The following is a 26,252-nucleotide window of genomic DNA, read 5'->3' on the forward strand; positions in this document are numbered from 1 at the left end:
TCATCAAAGAATTCCCTGATTTTTTCAAGTAAAACGGTAGCACGAAAATTACAGATTCCTATAGATTTTTTAACAAGCAGTAGACCCTTTGATTATATTCTTTCTACTTTGTTTAACATAAAAGAAATTTTGTAAATGAAAGAGTGTGTTTATAATATTTTATATACATAATAAATATGTACTTATAAAATATTCCAAAAATTTGCAAATTACAAAGTATTATAAATTTTAAATAAGACAAAACACGCACATTTTCTTTCTCTATTTTCGAATAAATTAGTATTATACATTTTTTTATTTTATATTTATGGACTGATAAATGCTTTCTCGCAAGCGCTCTTTGGATTGTATATCGCAATATAAGAGAGCTAAATATAGTCCCTAGCAGGAAATGACGAAAACTATTTCCAAGATGCATAATGATTGTAACCATGTTTTTCATGGGGACGTAATACTGATCCTATTTTTTACAATCGTAATTAAAATAATTAATTAAATCCAATATAAATATATAAATTTTTTATACATATATATTCTCAGTAGAATATCCCTAGAAATTTAGTGATTTTCGAACAGAAACTCTATCTGCACCGTTTACACTTTCTATATTTCAAGTTCAATGAGTGTAATATATATATATATATATAGATAATATATAACATATATATGCATAATTAAGCTATATATTATGCAATGTATAATATTCATATTTAACTTTAAAGGGAAAAAATAAAATATATAAAAAAATAAGAAAAAAGCAGTTTACTTGTACCACATGTGCAATCTATATATGTATACAAATTATATACAGCTTATATATATGATGTATATATTTGTCCAGACAATATTGACATACTCTTACGAATTACACAATATTATAATTACTAGGAATCGCTATTCGCTACGTGTTTTACGCGGGTCCTTAATTCTAAAATTGTCTTTTTTAACCTTTTGACTTTTTGTCGTAAAGTTCTCAAAATTACCTTTTGTCGTGTAATTTTCTTAATTGCTACTTCCCAATAAATTTTAGCTTGCACTGGAGAGGTAGAGATTTCCTCCCATCGGACGTCATAAAGATGTCTCTTGCTTTTCTTCGGTTCATTCGAAGAAGAGCCTAATGAAGTTGATAGTCTGAAAAAAAATATGTTCAATGTGACATATATTCTCTTAGATACTATATAAAAGTATCATTATATTGCTTACCTTTCAGGCACTTGTGTTTCATCAAGGCATTCATGATGAGGAACAAATTCAGTACTATTGCAGGTATCTTCAGCAGTATCTTGTACTTTCGTTCCAGTGATACAAGACATCTGACTGTCTTTTCCAGCGCCTACTTGTGATACTGTGATATTTAACGATTCGTTTTCCATAGTTTCCACCATGTTTCTATCGTCAGGGATCTGATCATCCTTGCTCTCCTCGTTCAGATGAAGAGATAGCATCGCATCTTGTTTTAAAAATCATTTACCTCTGATTATGCTGTACCTCCATCTTCCTCAAAGTGGTGTGAACATATTCGCGATGAGTCGCAGATTTTCTGTCCTGGTTTGCCAAGCACCAACAATTTCTTTAATAATTCGTCATTTTTTGGTAACCTTGAAAGAATCATTGGTAGATCAATATCGAGATACAATATTCTTCGGAGCAAAGATACTAAAACATTCACATGTCTGACGCAACGTGTTTTAATTACGCAATATTTGCAACAGATGCACACACGTGCACGTGTCATCGTATGTTTACTGACATATGTAACTCTATTGATGTAACCTCTAAATGTAGGCGTAAACAATAATTTAGTTTGCATTTGTAAAAAACATCTACCTTTTTATATTGTCTGCATAAATGTCCCGGATTTAAATTTCTTTCGTTTCAATTGTCAAGATAAATAAATATAATTATTTATAAATATTCGTGATAAAAAATTAGATTCTTGAAGATTTTTTCGTGCAACGTGAAATTGGCTGTTCAGATTAGCCAATGACTAGATATTCTCTAGACTGCGGACTTACATACATATATAGATATATATTACATATGTAATTATACAAAATGATGCCGGCCAAATGCATATTTAAATCACGCGCGCATTTAAATTTCCATAAGAGCGAATTGGAAACAGAAACTCGCGCAAAGAGATGTGCGTGCAAAGTTTGTGACAAGGATATTGATATCATTTATTTCGCGAAGGTGCATTATTTGCACAAATATGTATAAACAGATGATGTATTCTTCGGGAAGAAATGTATATGTAGGATCGTCATATACGTACAGTTAAAATATATATTTCGCTTTGACACTTTCAGCGCTATAAGCATCTTAATTCTGTCTTCGTTGTACATCGAATATCAAACGAAGACAAAAGTAAAAAGATGTTTATACCGCTGAAAGCGTCTAAAACGAACGTAGCCTATAACACGGGATGTCTCGTTGTCGCTGCACGCGAAACACTACACCTGTCACTTGCTTACGAGTCGTAATATTGCTTTGATCAAAGTATTCTCCGCATGCTTCAATGCATTTAATGTCACCGTACAATACTGCTTTAATTAAAGAATTTTTCGTACATTACCTAATTATCGTGGCGAGAAGAGAGAGAGAGAGAGTGCGTCTTGATACGTGCGACTTTGAATTGACTTTGACCGTCAGGCGGCGCTGGTATGCGGTACGTCACGCGTCACGTGATAGAGTAGAAAGCGGAGTGGGGGAACAGCTGCGCGCGCTGACGCACGTCAGTCTCTCCTCCATCATCTCCCAGTGCGCAGCATGGTGAAGCGAGAGAGAAGTATATTTCTCTCTCTCTCTCTCTCTCTCTCTCTCTCTCTCTCTATCTCTCTATCTGATGTTTTGACAAATCATTTTCTTATCAAAAATATGTGTCACAAAGTGTCATCTACATGTGTGTGAAAATATTTTAATAATAACATATATACATATATTTATAAATTAAAGAAAAAAATCATGCTTTATCGATAGTCGAAAAAATCATATAATGAATTCAAATTGAAGAAAAAGAGAAGGCTTAGAGTGCAGAAGGTGCAAATAAAGCGAACAAATGCTCCATCTATATATTTTCTATTCTATGGTCGTCGCTGTATATATCTGAAAAAATAATCGGAAAAAGGAGGAGCCGCGTTCGTCCACGGTGTATGAGCATCGTCGTATGTCAATGTTTTAAGATGGCGGACACGAACGAGAAGTTGTTGGCGGAACTCCTGAAAAAGTCTGGGAACAACGTGTGTGCGGACTGTGGGGCCAAGAGTGAGTGCGTCCAGTAACAAGGATCCATTTAACCTCGGCCTTCGTGGACGAGCGAGACGCGCGAAAATTCGCGTACGTTCGATATAACCTAGGAAACGTCGCGCAATTCCGCTCCTCGAGAGACGTGTTTGTTTTTATCGCGATATTTAGCTATTACAATCGTGTAATCGCGCGAACGATTAAACTCGCGGATTGATCGCGCGATTCGCGAAATGACGCCTCGAATTAATTCGATGTGTTTTGCAACTTTCACGTTACGACATTCGAGCGAATCTTTAATCTCGCTCGCGATAAGTGACATCCTTTAGTAGGAACGATAGCGATCTCTTTGATTTTCGAGAACGGATGTGATAGCTTCTCTCTTTTCTTTGTTTCTTGCTTTATCATACATTACAATCTTATTATTGTTTTACTGATTTTACTGTCATTGAATATTTCAGATCCAGAATGGGCGTCTTACAACATAGGTATATTCGTTTGCACACGATGTGCCGGCGTACACAGATCTATGGGAGCACATATATCGAAGGTGAAGCACTTAAAGTTAGATAGGTGGGAAGATTCCCAAGTGAATAGGATACACGAAGTGGGTAATACCGCGGCGAGACTGCATTATGAGGAACGTGTACCTTCTTGCTATCGTAGACCAAGCCCAGATGCCCCACAGTGAGTTATCAAGTGCTATTTGTGGTTTTCCTGTTTTAGTTCGTTTATCTGACGACATTATTATTCGCCTTATCATGGCTAACAGTGATAGATTACAGTTAAACATTTTAAATCGTATGTTTCTACCAATAATCTAACGTTAAAGTGTCTGTGTTGGTAGAGACTAATTTTGGAAAATTGTTAGAGTTTTAGTCGAACAGTGGATACGAGCGAAATATGAGAGGGAAGAGTTTTGTCATCCCGAACGACAAAATCACTACGTGTCAGGATTTATGGAAGGATTTTTAATGAAACGTGGAAAGGAAGATTCACGTTATCATCCACGAAAATTTGTACTCTGCGAGGCTGAGGATACACTCAAGTATCATGTTAAAGAAAATAAGGTGATTTAAGTGAGATAGATGAGATCTGAATAAAAAAATATACAAGTTGATAACATAATTTCCTATTTGTTTCAAGGAACCCAAAGCTGTGTTAAGGATATCGGAATTGAATGTGGCATTTGCACCGCCTAAAACTGGCAATCAAAATAGTCTTCAGCTGTCTTTTATGAAGGATGGTACAACGAGACATATCTATGTGTATCACGAAGACCCGGAAGTAATCACGAATTGGTACCTCGCGATTAGATGCGCGAAACTGCATCGCTTACAGGTGGCGTATCCGGGGTCGAGTGAAAACGAATTATTGTCGCAACTCACGAGAGATTTTCCACGTGAAGGTTTCCTATGGAAAACCGGCCCAAGACATACAGACGCTTACAAAAAAAGATGGTTTACCTTGGATGGCAGAAAACTCATGTATCACGATGATCCCATGGTTTGTCCTCTATTTTATTTCTCGTATTATTTCTCGATTGATCTACACATTGCTAACTTCTTTTCTTTATCTTATAAGGACGCGCATCCAAAGGGTGAAATCTTCCTAGGACACAGTTCGGAAGGATTTGCGGTAAAGGTCGGTGTACCACAGGGTGCTAGAGACCAAGGATTTTCGTTTACACTCGAGACACCCGATAGGACTTATTTACTTTCTGCGCAAAGTGATGATGACAGATTGCAGTGGATGCATGTGATTCAAAAGGTGATCGATAAACCATTAACGCCACAGGACGCGACCGGTGAGTAAATCTAAGTACAGGTGAGAGAATCACATACATATATACATATATATATATGTGAATTTTTATTTATAGTAGCGGCGCGACTCGTAAGAAAGCGCACAGCCAGTGGAACAATGAATATATTTTCGTCCACGAGATAGGGTTGGATTCCTCTTAGACGTCTTTCTTAATTGTTCATCGATAATCCGTACAATCGAATCGTATTATCGAAATAGACAAATATATGACTCAGCACACGCGCAAGGACACGTGCGACAGCACCGGGCTTTATTTACTTGTGTTGTTGCTGTCGACTGTATTTACTCGTATATCTGCGCACGGTAACGTAGTTTATATAGAGACATACACAAGACTGCTCTCAAAGAAGAAAAAACGTGGATATATAAAACTTGAAGCACCAATTGCTCGTCGAGAAACACTCTTGTGTTGAAAGCCAAGCTTGTGTCGTCGAGTAAGCAGACAGTATCATAACGACATGAACAGGAATTTTTACTTAGCAATAATATTGCGTGTGATACTTGTCTCTGACTACATTCAGAATGTGAAAGAAATTTTCTTCCAAAACTTTAATTCAATTCTATTACAGAACAATATATTGAATGACAAGGCTGGCTTATAATAGAAAATATTTCAAAGATCACCCAACAATGTTCATAATATTTTCTTTTCTTTTTTTTTTGTATCTATATTTCTCAGCTAGTTTGTTGAAATCATCTTTCATTGATATAAGGCCGCAAGTGATACAATGATACACTCTGTACATAAATAATAAATTCTGAGGGCCTAGCACTTTTTACTCTCATTATTTTTTTGAAGAAAGATAACTATACTCAGTCCCAATGCAACACGCTGTGTTCCTGTAAATATTTTCGAAAATAAATGCCAAACAATAAATTGTCTACATATGCTAATTGTGCATTAAATTATATTATTCTGATATCTCTTGGAATGATTTCATTGCACAATAATATCAGGTCGAAAGAAATCAATAAGTAGCCAATCTCATAAATAAGTCTTATTTACTTCTTCAGGTACATAATGCAAATTCTCAATATTTTATTCTGTCTGCTTGTATTCAGCAACAGGTACGTTTTTTAAGTAACAAAGAATATTGATCCAGCAGAAGGAAGCGATACTGACGTACGTCACTCGTAAAGACGATGGAACTAGCATAAAATTTACAAGTTGTACCGGTAGCCAAAATCCACATGAAGTCTGAAAGAACAAAACAAAAATTACATATAATTCTTCCGACTCGACTTTGGAAACAAACCTGAAAAGTGTGCAGAAACTTGATTTTGCATTCTTGAAGAATATCAGATTTAGCTTCCATTAAACTCATACCTGAAAAATTTATGGATCCAATTACAATTTATATACATAAATTATAAAATGCATAAAATTTAGATATATCGGTATTGAATTGTGTGCAAAACACACAAGAAGATACGAACTGATGAAAAAAAACATAATTAACGGTGGTGTGAAGATAAATTGATCCGCAAAGAGTTTTGTTAGAACAATCCTTGTGGATGTTCCGCTATAGAATGTATCAAGCCATTTGTACCTGCCGTTAATAACATTCATATTAATTCGTAAACACATTAAGAAGGAAAAATAGACACTTTGCATTCATTCAGTGATCGAAATACCATTTATATAATATTGGTCCAGCCAAGAAGCAACCATAGATTGCGCATCTCTTCAATTGAGGCCAATTATAATTCGTCGATTGCATCGAAGTATCTTCATCTACGAGATTCAACGTTTCACAAAGTCTTTGTATCTGTATTAATATTGGTCCCTTGGTATCCGCGGAATTTTTAGGCTTTTCGACGATTGGCTACACACAATTACAATCCACTTGTGAACATGATGCAAAATAATTCTATACATTCGTATATTATCTTGGGACAAAAAATCCAAATGTATATTTCACCTTGGATGTATTACTGAAATTCTGTCGAATGAGCTCGGCGCTCGTGAAGAACGAACCATAGATCACCGAGTTGCAAAGCAACGGTCTCTTCTGCATAACACTATTCGTCATTCGAAGAATTTTCGTCAGCGACATATCTACCTTTATTTTGCTAGTCACAAGTCTTATCGTTTGCTTCACGTTTTCAAAATGCGTTATCAGGTAAGATAAATATACAATAGATACTACTACTGTTGTAACTGACTTGCTTGAATGGATAGTATCACTTTGAAAGTGATGCTGAAACTGGCGTGTAGAAGCTGGCTAACCATTTAGAATCAATCATGCTTAATCACGATTTAAGTACGTCAATTACGTTGTATCAACATCCAGTGGTTCTACCAAGTCCCTATTCTACATTGTAGGGAGAAGGAACAAAGACGTACATTAGAGTATTTTATATTATCAAAATGTTTTTATTTACATATACATATGTATAATAAATTACATACACATCATACAATTAAAAAAATATATTAATAATTAATTACATAGTGCAACAATTTTAACAGTAGGTCAATGTGAATTAAGTATAACTGATTGCAATTCAGAATGACATAACCAGCTCATCCAGTCAGAGGATGCTTCCTTTTCGAGAGTGATTTCCCGGAAAATTTCGCTTTTTTCTACCTAAATTCAGCATATAGTAATGAAATATTTAATGTAAATGTGCAATTAAGGAACAATTTCCATTCAACTTACTTCTTGAAAACCGAGCTTCTCAAACATCTTTATGCTCATTACATTGTCTGATTTTATTTTGGCGCAAAATTTAGTAATATTCAATGTTTCAAAGCCTATTACAAAATAAATAGAAATTAATATAAAGAAAGGAATGTTGAAACTAGTCGTTACTATCAAATTTAAATTACCATAACGCATCATAAGAATAATAGACTCCCAGCCTCTTTTTTTGCCTCGACTTGCTTCATCAGCTATCATAATCTCTATTTCAGCAATATGTGGTTCTTGTGCATCATTGAAGAATAAATTCGTGTCTCCTATCATGGCATCTGAAACGGATTATTCTAAGAAGAAGATACATATAGTAGTCTTGGCGCAACCTGACATTGATGTACCTGTTTCACTTCCAGTGGACAAGAAGACGCATTTATCCAGAATAATGAAGGTACACTCTGCAACAGCTTGAAGCTATAGTTACTTGGTACATAATAAACAACGAAACTAACGAATAATATTACTATCTTCGTCCTCGAGCCATCGCTTCTGCATTTCAAACTCTTCTTCCAAAGTTAACGGTTCAGAGCCTGTCAAGTATTGCAGCGTTGGATTCTTCATCCACTCGTGATACCTAAAATAAATTTCACATAAATTATCGACGAATTTAACGTGTAGTATAAAAATTATATATATATTTTATATATTATATATTTTATTTATATATTATATTTATTATATAATAAATATAAATATAATTATACAATATAAAAAAATACTATATATATATTATATTTTATTTTTATCTAATATTATAAAGCACGTTTAAAGAACAGAAAATTATATGTAATGACAAACTTTGTGACATGCTTCTCTTGATACGGCACCAGAATGACATTTGTCCCGTTGATTCGAGTATTCATATTCTTCCTCATAATTTTATCGATAAAAAATTAAAATAGAAATAAATTTATTACGCGCTTCGATATCGCTTTGCAATGGAAAAATATATTTTTATATTCGTTCGAGAAGGAAGGTTATATTTTGACAAATGTGATTTTTCGCCGGCTGTTTTATCGACACGAGTGACTCTGCGGCGTTGTTATTCTTTTTGTCCGCGACAGGTGGTGCTGCGAGCCGCTGTTAAAGCCGCTGAAAGCTTGCCGCCACGCCGAAAGAAGTTACCTGCGCAACTGCCTGAACTGTCAATTCAGAAGTCTGTGTTTATCTGTATCTGTCAGTGGCGAGAAGGGACGCGGCGTGGAGACCGACAACGACGCATCGGTGCAGGAAATCGTGGGACACGGATTGCGGAGAACTTTATTAAACGCCGGTGAGTGCTGTCGCGTGTGTAATATTACTTTATTTTGCCAGCCGCCCGTCACGGCAGCCGCATCGTCGTCGCCGTTCTCGTCGTCGCCACTTTCGTGCCGCGCGAAAGAAGACGCGGGAGACGAAAAGAGCACGGGCATGAGCCAACCACGCCGCATGGACGCATCGTAACGTCGAGGGAAATAATTCGCACGTTTTTCGCAAATTCACGCACGTGGCTGATTTTTCGCGTCCGGGCATCTGGAGATCGTCTCGTGGATGACAGGACGACGGGAACGACGACGACGGCTCGGCGAGCTCCGGACATTCGTTGACTTTTGACCGATAAAATTCTCTTTGACAGCTCGTTCGCGCTCTCTCTCTCTCTCCCCCTCTTCCGACCATCTGTCCGACGATCGTAAACAACGGTCGACCATACTTGGATTTTAGACCCGATTTTGCCGGCGTAATGGATCGCATCGGTGAGTCCACGTCCAGAAGGACGATTTTTTAAAAATATCATAGCATAGAATATCTCGCGTAAGCATGCACCGGTCCTTGGCGCGGTTCAGAGCACATGTCAGAGCGCCGTGACTCGCTGGCTTCTGTCATGGGACGCCACCGCGCCGAACGAGCCAATTCAGCCAATGCGATGGCATTAGAGGCACGTGGTCTCGGAGTGGCGCGGGTTCCCTGCGCTCTGCGCTGCACAGCCGGGCCGACCCGGCTCAGCATCTACGGGGCTTACTCGGCTCACTGCAAGGAAACGGGCACACATTATATACATATGTATACTTTCCCGACAGCCAACTGTCAAATTTCGAGTCGGAGTCTTTCTGTCACGCGCCGCTCGCTTGACGTTCACAGAGATATATTTCGGCATCCCTCTCTGTCTCTCCGCGTCTGCTGTTTCTATCCTCCCTCGAGACACCCTCTCCTCGATTAAATTGTCATTGACAGGGTAATTTTGCGCGGGAAGCACGTGTTTGTAAACGCCTTGAAAAAAGTAAAATGGTCTGTCCTAAGCGAATAACTCGCATGTATGTGTGGGTGTGTGTGCATGTGTGTGTGTATGGATCTGTCATTTCTTCTTTCATTTCGTTTCTTTTTTCGTACGGCCTATGTGGCAAAGAAAAAGCGTCGTCGATATTTTCGTAGACGAGACTAATTCTTTCGTTTCCTTTTTCTTTTTTGTTTAGCGCGCGAATTCCGCTAAACGAAAGATATATATATATATTCGCGATTTTACGCATGTTTCGTTTTTGCATAGTGTTACAATTTTGGTTACAAGCATAGATTTAAGCTCATTGACAGTTTGTTTTCTCTGAGAAGAATATGACAATACAATTATATATTTTTTGGAGATTTAAGAATACATATTCACATATGTGGGATAAATTCAAATTTGTGCATGACATATGCAAAATATTTTTTGCAAGTAAACTTTTAAGGTTGCATTTTCACCTGAAAAATAAAAATAACAATTTACACTTTTAGCCACTGGATTTCTGACGCTGACATCTGTCAGCATGAAAAATGTTCAACATGTTACAAAAAAAATTTACATTTTTTTTGTTGTTGATCATTTTGAGCTTTTAAGCGAGAAAATGTTTCTTTATATTATTTATTTCAGTTTGACAGATATTTTTCTATCAATCTGATGATTTATTTTTATAAGATTTTTTTTTCAGAGACTTTTATAATAAATATTTGACTTAAACACTTTTGCTTTTTTTATATTTTTTCTCCTTTCTTTGTATCTATTATGGATTGTCAAGTTAAGTCCATTAAAAGTTCACCACAAGAGTGACATTTTCTCCAATTTCATCCCTCCAAATTATTAATCTCGTGATAAATTATAAATACTTATAATAAAAAATTTAGAAATGGCAATTTTCACACACACGCACACATTATAATTGATAATTTTTATAAAAAAAGATTTTTTTTAATTTCTGAAAATTTTCAGAAATTTATATTCGATTGTCATAGAATTATTCATTTAGATGTCGTGGAAGGAAAAAACATCTTGGGTTTTCTAAAAAATGCATAGCCGATATAACGATGCACATCGGGATAAATTACCATTATAATGCAATTGGATCGTCTTCGCTTACGTATTCGATTCATGTTTGTCTTTTATATCTGATTCTATTCATGTCGACAGCCAAGTTTCTCTTTCTCTATCTTTATTGAGTTTATTTAGTATCCATTACGTAGACACAGAGCCGGAAGAATATTTTCCAGAAATTTTAACAAAGTTAACTATCTCATGACACGATAAATCTATTTGCGGTTTCAGTCGTCCTTCTTTATAGTTTTCGTATTTAAAATAAGATAAGTATATATTTATATCATTTTAAATATATTAATTTTAAATATATTTTAGATATATCATTCGAGTCTTATAAGAGAAAGGGAAAGAGCACGAAAGAAAGAAACAGAATAAATTAATTATCCTCGACTATTTCTTAGCAATTATATGATTTATTCGCGGATTAATTTTCCCGCCCTTTTGATTAGGTTCGTTTTGAAATCATTGTTAGATTTTCTAAAAAAAATGTTCAGGTGCAGCGCATTTTTTATAAAACATCCATGTTGCTTATCGAAATATAATAATATATTAATATACAATATATTTTCAAATGTCAAAGCCTTGCAATATATTTTCAAATGTCAAAAGCCTTGTTTTTCGAAATATTTCTAGTATACTTAAAATAATGTATTTTACGAAGAAGATATTCACAATTTTTTTGAACTTTTTCGAGATGTCGTTTCGCGTCGAGATTACGAAATTCTTTTAATTATTTTACGAGATGAAGGGGCGAGAAATAAATGCGCGCGCGCGCAATAAAAGATTTTCGTGGTGCAAAATCATCATAAAAAAAGGAGACGAAGAGGAGGAAAAAATAGAGGAGAAGGAGCAGAAGGAGAAGAAGGAGGACGGTAACTCGGAGGAATCTAGTTCGAGTTATAGTCCAAGATTAGCAAGTCTGTAAGTGGGTCGCACGTATGCGCGTTATCTAGCCCCTGGTCATTGGCCAGTAGCACGAATGCTACTGCCGAGAGAGGAAGAGTTGCGTAACGCGCAATAATAATTGTTATCGGGAGGGAAAAAAGAAGAGAGGAAGAAGAAAAAAATTAAACTGATTTTTATCTCTCTGGTTCGCGTTCGACTCTGTCCCATCGTTCCTTCGCCTCTCACGATATTTCGCGAACCTTGAACGACGTACATGGGCGTCTGCAGGATTTTTTCCATGAGGGAGCACGATTACATTTTTTTTTCTTATTTTTTAATTTTTTTTAAATTTAATTTTTTTATTTTTATTTTTTTATATTAAATATGTAAATAAATTCTATTTTTTATTCAAAAGAAGAGCAAATGCTTAATTTTTTTAATGATTCCAAGAGGCAAAACTCCATTGAAATCATTTAAAAAAATGAAACATTTGCTCTTCTTTTGAATAAACAATGGAATTTATTTGCATATTTAATATAAGAAATAAAAATAAAAAAAAATTAAAAAATGAAGCATTTGCTCTTCATTTGCCCCTTCTTGCCCCCACCTGCGGACGCCCTTGGCGACATTTATGTATATGAATCCGGCGCGACACGGCGGCGCGATAAGACGCGCGCGGGCTCTTGAAGTCCGAGCTGTCAGAAGCGTGGGGCGCGAATGGCGCTATCGGTGTTACGTAACGCTTTACGATGAGGTCGCACTTCTTGGTCGCGCTTCGTTCCCATATCTTTTCTCTGTCTCTTATGTCCTCTCGACGAGTTTGCTCCGCGCGGAACAGCGGTGTCATAAACTGACGAGAATTTGTCAATTTCATCCCTGCCAATTGCGATCTCTCTATAGGAGCTCGATGAAATACCTGGGAATTATTTTTAAAAAATTATCTCAAGTCGATCTGTTTTTACGAATGACAAATAGTTAATTGAGACGATGTTCTCTTTCAATATAATTTATTTTTAAAAAATTCATTAATCAGTTAAATATTTATTTGTTTAAATATACTTTATATATATATATTGTTATAAACTATATTAAAATTTTAATACATCTTTAGAATGGAACAAATAATATAAAAGCAGAGATATTTAAAAATATGTATTTTTATATATTATTAAAAATTGCATTGAATGCGCGAGTTTATAATCACGATTATTTTGAAGCCCATTATAAAAGTTTAAAGCACAATGAATATTTGATATTATTATTTCCTTTATAATAACAAATATACATAAAATTAATTAAATTGTACAAAAAATTTTAATACATCTTTAGAATGAAACATATAAATAATATGAAAGCAGAGATTTAAAAATATATATTTTGTCTATTATTAAAAATGTCATTAAATGCGCGAGTTTATAATCATGCTTTTGGAGCCCATTGTAGAGTTTAAAGCAGAATGAATATTTGATATTATTATTTCCTTTATAATAACAAATATAGTACAATGCACATTGTAATCGAAGGGATAAACGTTTGAACGAGGGAAGCTTAGAAGTGGCTAGCGTGATTTTTTAAATAATATTTAAGCTCGTTCACGTCAGTCTACTTGTAATGTATTAATACATTTGGCTTTTTTTATCACGTCACACACATAAACACGTCGACCGTCTAATGAGCAGTTTCTCAATGAATAGCGGCGGAACACTGTGACAACTATTGTCATCGGGTCATTAAAGGCTTTTCTATTCGTGCACAGTTCAGCCAGTGCAGGAATAGAAAACAAACCTTAAGAGTCAACGTCATTTACGTTGATACATGAATCTAGGCTAAGTCAATGGGCAGTTTTATTAAACATACTTGCCATTTTGTTAAAATAATATGTAAAGTAATTTTTTTTCAAATATACAGTGTCCCATAGGAAATTGCTGAAACTGTCAATCAGCTGTCATTTTTTGTATGTAGTTATTGAGAAAACAAAAATTGTGTTAGAAAGAGGAAAGTCTGCAGCTTTTAATGGATATAAATAAAGTGCTTGTATACCAGTTTATTTTATTGAAAAAAGTAATGAAAAAGGTACTAATAATCACATATGTAAATAATCAATATTTTCGAAGTGTGCATCATTTGAACAAAAATTCTATTCTTTTACGAAAACTCGTAAAAACTTTTTCTAACATGTCATTTTTAATGTTATTGACGATCTTTTTAATAATTGCTATTAAATCTGGCACTGTTGAAAATATTTATCATTAGTTTTATTAGCACTTTTGTCATTATTTTTTATCAATAAAATAAACTAGTATACAAACACTTTATTTATATCCATTGAAAACTGCAGACTTTTTTCCAACACAATTTTTGTTTTCTCAACAACTACATGCACTAAAAAATGACAGCTGAATAGTTTCAGTAATTTTCTATGGGACACCCTGTATATTCAATCTGTGTAGTCTTTTGAAAAAAAATTAGTCTTCATTCTTTTGAAAAAAAAATTAGTCTTCATTCTTTTGGATGACAGAATTGAACAAAGAATTAGACTATGAGACGATACTTTCCGTTTAATATGATGTATGCAGTTATACCGATATGTGATACAGTTAATTTATTAAAGTAAAAGTTAATTTATAAAATTAATAATAATATTAATTTATATTTTTTTTATTACAGGTTTTATTTATATATAATTGTTGCTTTATATATAATTGTTGCTTTTATTTATATATTTGCTCAGAGATATATTTATATACAGTGCGAGATGAAAAACATTTGAAAAGCATTTGAAAAGCTTTGATTTACGATAATTGCGACCGTAACCTTTGTCAGCGAACAAAGTCCCTCCAGGGGCTGTCTTACAACAGGACGCTTTTAAAGAAATGCGACAATAAATAATTTATATATACAAAAAAGTTCGATGGAGAGTAAAAAAACCGCGGATTTAATATTATTTTTTGTTCTTAATTTTTTTTATTTAATTTTTTTATTTAATTTTTTTTAATTTAATTTTTTCAAATTTTTATTTTTTAAATCTTAAATATGCAAATAAATTCCAGGAGTTTATTCAAAAGGAGAGAAAATGCTCAATTTTTGTACTAATTCCAAGAGAGAGGGCAAATGGCCTCTCCCCCATTTCATATGCATGGATTACATTATAGCGGATATATCGAACAGGCGGATCGCGCCAACGAATTTAAGGCGGCAGTTGCATCCTGTCGGTGACCCCTGAAATCTTGCATTTAGTTCTTCTATTTATACTCGGTTGTTCCGACCTCTTAATGGCGAGGTGAGACATTTCGAAAGGAACGATCGATGGTGACTCTTTGACGGCGCGATTAGGATCGTTGTTGGATAGTTCGGTTCATGTGTGTTCTTTTCAGCCTTTCTCTTTCTCTCTTTTTCTCTCGAATCGCGATTGTGCATGCACGAAAATGGTCACAATGTTATCAGCGACGAATCTAAATTGTAGTATTATAATCTAAAATATTCACCCGGCTCTGAGACTTCCTTCGTTACTTTGACATTGCAAGAAAGTCTAAATTAATAAACATTTATTTCAATATTGCCTAATAAATCATTTATTTGAAGCAAATAAATATTTATTTATTTTGCAAGGAATTTTTTTGTATCAAATAAATATTTTCCACATCAAATCAATATTATCAGTTTCAAATGAACGATTTATTTGGCAGTATTGAAATAAATATTTATTCGAATTCAATAAATTTTTTTCGATGGAAGAAAAATAGAAAAAATAACTAGCGAAAGAGCGATTCTTTATTTAAGCGATCAATTTTTCACCAACTTCCCGAACTCGGGAGACGTTTCTGTCAAAGTTACTTCACTGTCGCTTATCACCAGAAGGCGAGAAAGACCGAGAATAAGACGCGTAACTGTCAAGTTATTGAGTACGTCAGTTAATGAGCGGCGATAAAACGAACGCGATATATGTCTTCGCGACACTAACAATAAGTAACACTAGATGTTTATCCGATTATCCATCAGCGATCGGTAGCATTTATTCCTCCCACTAAATCTCTCCTCGCTACTTCGTAGATAAGATCGCCGGAATCAGCTGTTATCGCATTTATCTAAATATACATAGATTTATTAATTGCGGGAAATTCTGCTTATGGAATCGGATTCCTTATCGCAACTATATTAATTGCGCCTGTCAAATGTCTCTACGAACTCAATTTTATATCACTCGATATCAACCGAAATCATTATTTTATAGATAGAAAGAATATTCTTTTAGTATTTACCCTGAACATCGTAATAGTCATGGGACATAAGTTGGTATTGGAAACATTTTGTAAGAGTTTCTCTGATTAATATTTTTATCACAATAACAAATATTAATATGTAAAATTAATATAATATTAATATAATAAAATTAATCTCGGACATATTTTTTTATATCTTATTGTGGTAGATATTAATATTTTTTCTTATAAAATTTTCTCCGTATATATGCAATATATAAAAATAATATACAATAATAATACATAATAATATATAATAATATATAAAATAATAATACAATAGTATATATATTTGTATAATAGCTAACTTGCGAAATTTTTGTAAAATGTCTATTTAGGAGTGAAAGTAAAAAAAAACAGAGATTACAATATTTGAAAATGCTGATTTTTTTTATTTTTATTTTTCCTGTCTTTATAATATTTTTGTCGTGAAATCGAAAATATATTAAAGCGCAGAAAAAACAGATGAATAAAATCGCCGAAAAATATCGGAAAATATATTTTTTTTTTTTTTTTTTTTGCCTTTTTCTTTCTTTATTTTTGATTCTTTTCAATAGCGAGAGATTCCAGAACGCGTGATTTAGATGCACACATGTTGGATTACAGAGCTGCAAGTCTTGGCACACACACAGACCGGTCTAGAATTTGTTAAGATAGATTTCGCTTCCGCATAGCCGATCGATTAACGCTGATTTATGCTCACACTTACGCTCTCTGTGTCCTCTAATCATATCGAATCGATAAGTGAGTTAATCCATTTCATATGTGATGCGAATTGCGCACTCTCTCTCTCTCTCTGCTCGATATACGCATTAAACGCTCCGATAATTTCCACATCTGATTTATTAACATTTGTGTAATCACGCGGAACGATTTGATGGGACTTTCTCTCTCTCTCTTTCTCTTGATTTAAAATTCTTAATTTAAATTTTAGTAGTTTACTTTTTTTAATTATTTAAAATATAATTATTTGCACACTGAAAAAAAATATTAAATTAATAAGTATTTATTTCAATACTGCCTCATAAATCATTTATTTGAAATAAATAAATATTGGAAAAGAATTTTCTTACATATCAAATCAATATTTTTCACAGCAAATAAATATTATTAGTTTTAAATAAATGATTTATAAAGCAGTATTGAAATAAATATTTATTTGAATATACTGTATAACTATTTAAATTATATTTGTATAAATATTTGTATAATATTTTATAACTATTTAAAATATTATAACATAAATAAAATGTCGAGTACTGTTAATAATAATGTAAAGTTATAGAATATTGCAGTGAAGTATTTTTTGCAAACTGACTTTTGAGAATATAATAAAAAAAAAATAAATAAAATGAAAGAGTGATATAGAGAAAAAGAAGAGTCAATTAGTACATCTACGATTCTGATATCAAACAACTTCTTACTGTCTTGAATGAAAAAAATTATTTATCGGTTAATTTTAAATATTCAACAATTTTAAGTCGAGAAATTTAATTCTCGAGATAATTAATAATCAATCGCGATATATATCATTCATGAGTTTCAAAGTTTCTAGAAACTGGTCAGTTTTGGTTGACCTATAAGAAATGTTTAGTTTGACATTTCTTTGACAGATAGCATAGAAACCTTTTCCGAAGCCGAATCGGACCTAAAAAATTCATCCTTTTCCTTTCTCGTAGAAAGTATTGTAATTATGGGGGAAGAAAGGAAGAAAAATGATCGTGAAAATAAAAAAGAAAAAAATATCCGGACGTGGAATTCGAAATCGGGATCGTCTTCGGCAGCTAACTGACACCTGACGTTTTCTTGACCGTCTCATAGTCGTTAGCGACGACGAAGAAGAAGACGAACACGACGACGACGATGACGACTGACGTTCCATTCGTCGGTCTAAACTTAGGAGAACGATATTAAAAATACCGGCACTCAGTCGCGACGCGACATTAGAGAGAACGAGGGTCCTTTCCGGCTTCGTCATGTGGAACACTTATTATGAGACACAGACAGAGCGCGCGTATTCTGGCTTTTAGTGCTCGCGTTTAAGTCTCGCGCTTGCGCTTCGATTCCTCCCACTTCTTCCTTTCTCTATCTCTCTCTTTCTTTTTCTGTGCGTTGTATGTCATTAAATTTAGATCCCGGAATTTACCGGCGTCGCGAAGATATTCGCGATTTCTCGCTCTCCCCGCGTCTTCTTCGCTGTCGATCCGCGTTTGACGTTAGAAGCTTCTCACTATTGCGAGAGAGAATTTTCTCTTAGAATTTACCCTGAAAATGATGATAATCGTGGGACAAAATATGGTACTGGAAGAATGTTATTAGAGTTTCTTTGATTAATAATTATATGCACAAAGAGAATTTTTTCTTATTGTTAGAATTTATCTTAAAAATCATGGTAATCGTGGGACGATATGGTATTGGAAGAATTTTACAAGGGTTTCTCTCTTATTAAAAATATTAATATCTGTACTACAATAAAATATCAAATATGTTCGATAATTATACTATGTACGTTATTAATATTTTTTATTGTAATATAAATATTAATCAGAGACATTTCTCTCGTTATTTGTCAGGCATATAGGGTACACAGAGAGAATTTTCTCTTAGAACTTACCCTGAAAATCATGGAATTAGTGGGACAATATGGTATTGGAAAAATTTGATATAAAAGTTTCTGTGATTATAAAGTATTTATAAAAAAAATTAATATGTACATGTTAATATTTTTTTTAAATATTAACATGTACATATTAATATTTTTTTATAAATACTAATCACAGAAATTTTTATATCAAATTTTTCCAATGGAAATAGTAGGACAATATGGTATTGGAAAAATTTGATATAAGTATAATTAATCGAACATATTTGATATTTTATTGTAGTACAGATATTAATATTCTTAATTAGAGAGAAACCCTTGTAAAATTCTTCCAATACCATATTGTCCCATGATTACCATGATTACCGTGATTTTTAGGACAAATTCTAACAATAATAAAAATTTCTTTTTGTGCATATAGTTATTCGAAAGAGGACACTATTAGTTAAATACGGTATATATGTATTTTGGCGATTTGTTGCGGAAAAGATCCAGCGATATTTGCAAATATAATCCAGATAAGTGTCACCACGTTTTGATTATCAATGGTAAAGTAATAGATGACACATATCCTGCTTACAAGTCGTTTCTCTCCTTAGATTACGAAATATTTTCAAAGTCTTTTGCTTTTCGACGTTGAGGAGGGTCGCGTGGGTTATCTCTCCGACTCACTGTATACATATTTACTTTTATCCTTTTTGTCGTCATACCTACATTTTTTTTTTTCGTCAAAGTTCTTGGCTCTTAGAGCTCTTTGATATAAAGCGTATAAATATCCGTTATGTCCAACTCGAAGGAGGGTGCGAAAGATATTTCGATTTATTAATTTAATAATTGAAAAACTAGTCTTTTTCGTTCAAATGTCACCTGTCATGAAAAATGAAATCTCTACAATTTACGAAGACAGATGAATTTCGACACCGCGATTCTTGTAATTTCCAAAAATCTGGAACCTAAATTTAATATCAATCATCGCCATCAATTTCGGCCGACGCCGAAATTATTATTAATCTACAATTTCGAAAACGCAAAGTAGAATTCGTAAATTAACGAGTGTACGTTTGCCAAGACAAACTATTCATTTCATCGTTATCTGAGTAAGAGTATCATATTGTTGCACCAGCACGTTTATTTGCCGCGAATAAATGCTAACTATCGTGCACGATAAAATTCGGGTCTCCGAAGATAATAGGCGCCGCTTTGACAGAGCCTTCACTCAGAAAATTTAGATTGCAAAATGCATTCAGTCAATGATATCGGCGTTACATTGTTCATATGCCGATGACAATCGACGTGCGCTAAGTAACGTTAGAAACGTATGTTTGTCTGAACGACATTTATAAATAGATTGCCGGGCGTCGAAAATCGGTGACTTCTGGCAGTTTGACAGAGAGATTTTCGCGAGCGAGAGAGAGGAGGAAGAGAGAAAGAAAAGCTCAGTTTTCAAGATGTCGCGTAATTTTACTATTTATTTGGATTTTTTCACATTCTACATTTGTCTCAATAATTTGAAATTTTTTATTAAATAGTTAATTTTTTATTAAATAGTTATTAAATTATTTTAATGTGTTTGATAGCGATAAAACTAAAAAATTTGACATAATATAAATAAAGAAAATGATTATTTCAATGGTCATAATGACATGTTGCGTTTCGATTATCGTATGTACATAATGCAGATTGTATAATTGATTTAAATTTTTGTTTTAACTTCCGAATCTTTTCATTGTCGACAAAAATATCTTAAGAATTTCATGATTTAACATTTAATTGATTTATCATATAGATATATGCAAATTATATATTTCGAAAAAATAATACTAAAAAGTCGGAAAAAAATGAATTTCTGATCTTGGAAAATCTGAAAAAGTCAGGGAATTTTTTTCATTGTCTGCTGGACCCCCTGGTTTTGGTACCCGACAAATCACGCAAGCACATGACAAAGAAAGATGAAACAATATTCACGAATTATCCATGTGCACATTCTTTTCCACCCTTTTTTCCCCTTTTTTGGTCCCGCCTAATTGATTTCTCGAACCTTTACCTATGCATACTGTTATTGCACATTTGACGCTCGGATAGTTTCCTTGACATGTTTCAGGCATTAAACGGGTGTAAGAGATCTTTAGTCTGTCACATATCATCGTCTTACATGTTATATCAATATCCTATCAATACGATACAAAAACTTGCTACTCATTTTTTTCCCGCAACCGCGAATATTTCCGACCGCACTCTGTAATTTCTCTAACCGCGGTTTATTTATCTCTTAATAAATTTAACGGAATTTTTAAACATGCGACACATACAGGGTGTCTCATCGAAATTGCTGAAATCAATCAGCTGTCATTTTTTAATGCATACAGTTATTGAGAAAACAAAAATTGTGTTGGACAGAGAAAAGTCTACAGTTTTTAATGGATATAAATAAAATGTTTGTATACCAGTTTTTTTATTGAAAAAAGTGTTAATAATTACATGAACTAATGATAAATATTTTCAACAAATTTATTTATATCCATTAAAAACTGCAGACCATCCTCTTTTCAACTCAATTTTTGTTTTTTCAATAACTGCGTGCATTAAAAAATGACAGCTGATTAGTTTCAACAATTTTCTATGGGACACCATGTACATGTGTTGTTTAAAATGAATTCTAGATTAATAATGCGAAAATATTCCAAATTTTGAAATTTTTTTATCGAAAAAATGCACTATTTAATTAATTATATACTAGTCTGATAATTCTCTCTCCTCTGTAAAAATATAGACTATATTAATGTTTTTAAGTAATATTAGTCTGAAGTAATAATATAGTAATAGAAACTGCAGTAAACTTCGTATTACTGAAAGTGATGGCTATATTTTTCTTTAAATGCTAGCTCATGCTGTGAGGTATAATATATCTAATATTTCTTTTTTACAATACATATCATAGTTTCTTTATAATATATCTTTCACATGTCGAAATAGTCGACTATTCAATGTGAGAATTTTTTCTTTTTAAGTCACAATATAGACATTGTGAAGATTTGTCACATAAAATGTATAATATATTTTAGTAATATCTTTTGAAAAATTAAGGTTCTATTGTCAAGTGTTACTCCCTACAGAGAAAATGATTTTTTTACAGTTAGGACAATTCTTAAATGTGAGAAATATAATAGCTATAAATTATAAACTCTCAAGGTTGGGTAAGTTAATGATTTTTTTAAAACTAAATTAAATTGAGAGCTACTTGCTTATAAAATTAATTTAGTTAAGTTAAAAGTTGCATGAACATAAAGTTAACTCAATTAAAGTTAAGTTAAGATTAAATTAACTGAAATTACATCAAAAGTTAATTTTTAAAAACATTTATATTAAATTAGAATTTTTTGTTAATTCTTTTAAAATTTATAATAAACAACAAAGAAATTTTGATTTTTATATAGAAATATATGTATAAATTTAACATATATAAGACAGGCAATAAGAGCCAAATCGCGGATGACAATGCGTTATCCTAAACGAAACTAAATTTTTTCGTTAGAATTAAATACCTGTGCACAAGGCACCAAATTTTACTTGGACACGGCCAAGATATAAAATTGGAATAATCTCTACAAGAGATTTTTAATTCCATGTATCCCCTATTCCCCCTAAAGAAATAAATGCGAGAGAAAAATATAGATCCGAAAGTCGCAGAATCGGGAATCGAACCCGAGACCTTTCGCTTGCCGGGCGACTGCTCTTCCAACAGTCGTCTTGCTCTCCCAACAGTTCCAGTGTTGGAAGAGCAATCGCCGATTCTGCGACTTTCGGATCTATATTTTTCTCTCGCATTTATTTCTTTAGGGGGAATAGGGGATACATGGAATTAAAAATCTCTTGCAGAGATTATTCCAATTTTATATCTTGGCCGTGTCCAAGTAAAATTTGGTGCCTTGTGCACAGGTATTTAATTCTAACGAAAAAATTTAGTTTCGTTTAGGATAACGCACTGTCATCCGCGATTTGGCTCTTATTGCCTGTCTTATATATGTTAAATTTATATTTATATTACAGAGCCTAGTTAAACTCTTAATTTATAGAATTATATGTTTTTTTGATAATTTTTAAACATGCGACACATACAGGGTGTCCCATCGAAATTACTGAAATTAATCAGCTGTCATTTTTTAATGCATGCAGTTATTGAGAAAACAAAAATTGTGTTCGACAGAGAAAAGTCTACAGTTTTTAATGGATATAAATAAAATGTTTGTATACCAGTTTTTTTAAATTGATGACAATTGAACATAAAAATTATTATTATTTTATTTAAAAAATAATACGTTTATAACTTATAAAAAATAATAGTGGTATTCAGAGATAAAAGAAATTTAACTTAGAAAAAAAGTTAATAAGTTTAAGATCAAAAATAACTAGTTGAAGTTCAAAATTAATACATTTTAAATTAATTAAGCCAAGTTAAAAATTATTACCCAACCCTGCAAACTGCAGCATCGAGATGATGTAACAACATATTTTAGATTTTTATTGCGAACTTCCTGACTTTTCGCTAAACTGAAACCTCACTAAATTAGTATTGCGATTAGTATTTGTCATTTAGACGCGCAATTGTAGGGTCGGACGGTTGTAGAATCGCACAAAATAAAAATCGAGAACAGTCTTCATATTTAGCGGCGACGAGCTAACGAGAAGCACGGATTTCTTCACGATCTGTCACTTCACGATTTGTTCAAATCGTTAAAGGAGCACTCGCGCGAGTGAGGATTTGCGCAAGGTGTTTAGAGGGCACGTGCTAATAGCAAGAACGGTTTATTTGGTGATCTAGTTTTATATACCCTATACATCTTCAGGCACTTCTCGGTCTCCAGAGAATATCTCACGGAGTGACAACTTTCAACTTACGCGATATGACTCGCATTAGTTTTCACGATCGTCTTACTTTATAATTGCGTATTATGATTTTGAATTATAATTTTTTTATTTGATTAAATTATCATTTTAAGAGTTTAACAAAGCTCTGTAATATAAATATAAATTTAACGTATAAGACGGGCAATAAGAGCCAAATCGCGGATGACAATGCGTTATCCTAACGAAACTAAATAATTTTCCGTTAGAATTAAATACCGGTGCACAAGGCACCGGTATTTAATTCTAACGGAAAATTATTTAGTTTCGTTAGGATAACGCATTGTCATCCGCGATTTGGCTCTTATTGCCCGTCTTATACGTTAAATTTATATTTAAATTATCATTTTTTACTATATTAAAAATATAGATCCGAAAGTCGCTGAATCGGGAAACGAATCCGAGACCTTTCGCTTGCCGGGCGACTGCTCTTCCAGCTGGAAGAGCAGTCGCCCGGCAAGCGAAAGGTTTCGAATTCGTTTCCCGATTCAGCGACTTTCGGATCTATATTTTTCTCTTGCATTCATTTATTTATTTTCCGTAGGGGGGTTAAAGGGGTATTGAAATTAAATCTCAAATATGAGATTATTTCATATTTAAAATCTTGGCCGTGTCCAAGTAAAATTTGGTGCCTTGTGCACCGGTATTTAATTCTAACGGAAAATTATTTAGTTTCGTTAGGATAACGCATTGTCATCCGCGATTTGGCTCTTATTGCCCGTCTTATACGTTAAATTTATATTTAAATTATCATTTTTTACTATATTAAAAATATAGATCCGAAAGTCGCTGAATCGGGAAACAAATCCGAGACCTTTCGCTTGCCGGGCGACTGCTCTTCCAGCTGGAAGAGCAGTCGCCCGGCAAGCGAAAGGTTTCGAATTCGTTTCCCGATTCAGCGACTTTCGGATCTATATTTTTCTCTTGCATTCATTTATTTATTTTCCGTAGGGGGGTTAAAGGGGTATTGAAATTAAATCTCAAATATGAGATTATTTCATATTTAAAATCTTGGCCGTGTCCAAGTAAAATTTGGTGCCTTGTGCACCGGTATTTAATTCTAACGGAAAATTATTTAGTTTCGTTAGGATAACGCATTGTCATCCGCGATTTGGCTCTTATTGCCCGTCTTATACGTTAAATTTATATTTAAATTATCATTTTTTATCTGCATACCGCGCAAATTATTGCGATATTTCTACTTAATATATATATATATATATGTATAGGAGCGCTATAAGAACGAGAATTACATATTATTGTTGAATGTGTCACAATTTTAATCTAACTAATTGGAAAATTTAATATGTGAAATTTTTTTAGTTTATAAATAAATTCAGAGTTGCCACAGACTTAGAAAACTGGGAAAAGTCATGCATTAGCTATTATTTTTAAAATATCTATTAAAAATTGTTCCTTTTTTGAAATTTAATGTAGAAATAAGATATATTTACCAATGTCAACTTTGTTTCAATTTTAATATTTTTTGGGGTATAAAAACTTAAATTTTATTTTTTTAACGTAAATTAAAGATTAAAATATATCTTTTATTAAATGTTATTATTCAATTGACTTTTCTCTTATTCCTTATTTTTCTCTGCATTTTCTTCTGTTGATTTAAATTCAAGATTACGTTATATTATTAAACTTTATATAAAGCACATATAAGTTGTTTTCCATTTACAGCAAAACTCAGATAAATCTTACTTCTGTCCTTTTTTAACTATTATGATGAGGTTGACAGTTCGTCTACAACGAACTGCTTTATATAAAACATATACACTTTGTGAATAAAAACACACATTCCCTGGGATTAGAAGACACGAAAGAAAGCTACATACATTCTTCTTCTCTTAACGGGTTTAATATCGGTATCATCTACGAGGAAGTGCAAAGATCGCGCGTGTTCTTGAATTGCTCTAAGAATTGCTTGACGAATGTCAGGATACCACTGGCACTATATAGCGAGACCGAAGACGAGAGATAGGCACTGTTACCCTCTAAACTTAGACTAGAAGTCTAATACAAATTTGTAATAGAAATACGATTCATATGTGCTTTGAATATGTGTGCTGCTATTTTGTCGGTGTTCGTCATTTGCTGAGGAAGATTTTTAAAAGGTTATAAAATACAGGGGATTAAAAAATGGTCAGTGCCCAACTTTAAGATATTTTATTTTTATTAATGGCATTCGAAAGAGAATTGTTTGTACCTCCTTTTAAATCGTTTGTACCTCAAAGAAACCGCCGGCTTTTCAGAATTCGCGTAAGGAATAACTTTGTCATTCTTAAAAATATTCAAAATCTGTAAACGGGTGCTGTTTTCAGATTTGAATGGGGTACAAACGGGTACAAACAATTCTCTTTCGAATGCCATCAATGAAAATAAAATATTTTAAAAGTGGTCGCTGACCATTTTTTTAACTACCTGTATCTTATAATCCTCTGAGAAAGATACAAACGAAAAATCGGACGGTACAAACAGGTACAAAAGAGTTATAAACGAAATAT

General features: G+C 33.1%; 4 protein-coding genes and 1 pseudogene across 8 annotated transcripts in view; 2 read left to right on the forward strand and 3 right to left on the reverse strand.

Annotated features, from left to right (window-relative positions):
- Positions 1 to 747: 747 nt before the first annotated feature.
- On the reverse strand, positions 748 to 1,784 carry LOC114940901 (uncharacterized; annotated as a pseudogene). Its single transcript, XR_014925916.1, has 3 exons — positions 1,657 to 1,784; positions 1,204 to 1,599; positions 748 to 1,131 (listed from the first exon to the last, which is right to left on the reverse strand). The product of XR_014925916.1 is annotated as an uncharacterized LOC114940901 (transcript).
- A 1,162-nt stretch (positions 1,785 to 2,946) lies between these two features.
- On the forward strand, positions 2,947 to 5,964 carry LOC114940916 (arf-GAP with dual PH domain-containing protein 1). Of its 3 annotated transcripts, none has more exons than XM_029315718.2 (6): positions 2,947 to 3,264; positions 3,705 to 3,930; positions 4,115 to 4,313; positions 4,390 to 4,749; positions 4,828 to 5,050; positions 5,129 to 5,964. In XM_029315718.2, the coding sequence occupies exons 1-6, from the start codon at positions 3,153 to 3,155 to the stop codon at positions 5,191 to 5,193; spliced, it is 1,185 nt and encodes a 394-aa protein (XP_029171551.1). In that variant the 5' UTR covers positions 2,947 to 3,152; the 3' UTR covers positions 5,194 to 5,964. The 3 variants fall into 3 exon arrangements, with proteins under 3 accessions (XP_029171551.1, XP_029171541.1, XP_029171560.1); XM_029315708.2 differs by having other exon boundaries at positions 2,952 to 3,264; positions 5,126 to 5,964; XM_029315727.2 differs by lacking the exon at positions 2,947 to 3,264 and adding an exon at positions 3,271 to 3,336 and having other exon boundaries at positions 5,126 to 5,964.
- Positions 5,965 to 6,055: 91 nt separating this feature from the next.
- On the reverse strand, positions 6,056 to 7,326 carry LOC146720838 (mpv17-like protein). The gene is made up of 5 exons (XM_085487934.1): positions 6,993 to 7,326; positions 6,706 to 6,896; positions 6,508 to 6,620; positions 6,327 to 6,397; positions 6,056 to 6,268 (listed from the first exon to the last, which is right to left on the reverse strand). Exons 1-5 carry the CDS (start codon positions 7,125 to 7,127, stop codon positions 6,110 to 6,112), a joined length of 669 nt encoding a protein of 222 aa, XP_085344060.1. The 5' UTR covers positions 7,128 to 7,326; the 3' UTR covers positions 6,056 to 6,109.
- Positions 7,327 to 7,424: 98 nt separating this feature from the next.
- LOC114940951 (N-acetyltransferase 9-like protein) lies at positions 7,425 to 9,271 on the reverse strand. 2 transcript variants are annotated; one of them, XM_085487936.1, is made up of 6 exons: positions 8,895 to 9,271; positions 8,234 to 8,343; positions 8,111 to 8,167; positions 7,904 to 8,044; positions 7,734 to 7,828; positions 7,425 to 7,661 (listed from the first exon to the last, which is right to left on the reverse strand). In XM_085487936.1, exons 2-6 carry the CDS (start codon positions 8,328 to 8,330, stop codon positions 7,548 to 7,550), a joined length of 504 nt encoding a protein of 167 aa, XP_085344062.1. In that variant the 5' UTR covers positions 8,331 to 8,343; positions 8,895 to 9,271; the 3' UTR covers positions 7,425 to 7,547. The 2 variants fall into 2 exon arrangements, with proteins under 2 accessions (XP_085344062.1, XP_085344061.1); XM_085487935.1 differs by lacking the exon at positions 8,895 to 9,271 and adding an exon at positions 8,568 to 8,853.
- LOC114940928 (uncharacterized) overlaps positions 8,838 to 26,252 on the forward strand; it is a 46,145-nt gene continuing 28,730 nt past the window's right edge. The window contains exons 1-2 of the mRNA XM_029315750.2: positions 8,838 to 9,042; positions 9,385 to 9,502. Of these exons, the coding sequence (XP_029171583.1) occupies positions 9,490 to 9,502 (13 nt within the window). The 5' untranslated portion in view covers positions 8,838 to 9,042; positions 9,385 to 9,489. The remainder of the gene's footprint in view (positions 9,043 to 9,384; positions 9,503 to 26,252) is intronic.

The sequence above is a fragment of the Nylanderia fulva genome, unplaced genomic scaffold (genome assembly GCF_048542155.1).
Source record: "Nylanderia fulva isolate GAGA-0341 unplaced genomic scaffold, ASM4854215v1 Scaffold6, whole genome shotgun sequence".
Taxonomy (NCBI): Eukaryota; Metazoa; Arthropoda; class Insecta; order Hymenoptera; family Formicidae; genus Nylanderia; species Nylanderia fulva.

Coding starts and splice junctions, on each gene's coding strand:
- LOC146720838 (XM_085487934.1), bottom strand. CDS start 7,127: ATGTCGCTGACGAAAATTCTTCGAATGACGAATAGTGTTATGCAGAAG. Junction 6,398..6,507: donor AATTATGTTTTTTTTCATCA/GTTCGTATCTTC, acceptor TAAATTTTTCAG/GTATGAGTTTAATGGAAGCT. Junction 6,269..6,326: donor AGTTTCTGCACACTTTTCAG/GTTTGTTTCCAA, acceptor TTGTTCTTTCAG/ACTTCATGTGGATTTTGGCT.
- LOC114940951 (XM_085487935.1), bottom strand. CDS start 8,644: ATGAGGAAGAATATGAATACTCGAATCAACGGGACAAATGTCATTCTG. Junction 8,168..8,233: donor ATGGCTCGAGGACGAAGATA/GTAATATTATTC, acceptor AAGCTGTTGCAG/AGTGTACCTTCATTATTCTG. Junction 8,045..8,110: donor GTCCACTGGAAGTGAAACAG/GTACATCAATGT, acceptor AATCCGTTTCAG/ATGCCATGATAGGAGACACG.
- LOC114940916 (XM_029315708.2), top strand. CDS start 3,153: ATGAGCATCGTCGTATGTCAATGTTTTAAGATGGCGGACACGAACGAG. Junction 3,931..4,114: donor CCAAGCCCAGATGCCCCACA/GTGAGTTATCAA, acceptor GAAAATTGTTAG/AGTTTTAGTCGAACAGTGGA. Junction 5,051..5,125: donor AACGCCACAGGACGCGACCG/GTGAGTAAATCT, acceptor TTTTATTTATAG/TAGCGGCGCGACTCGTAAGA.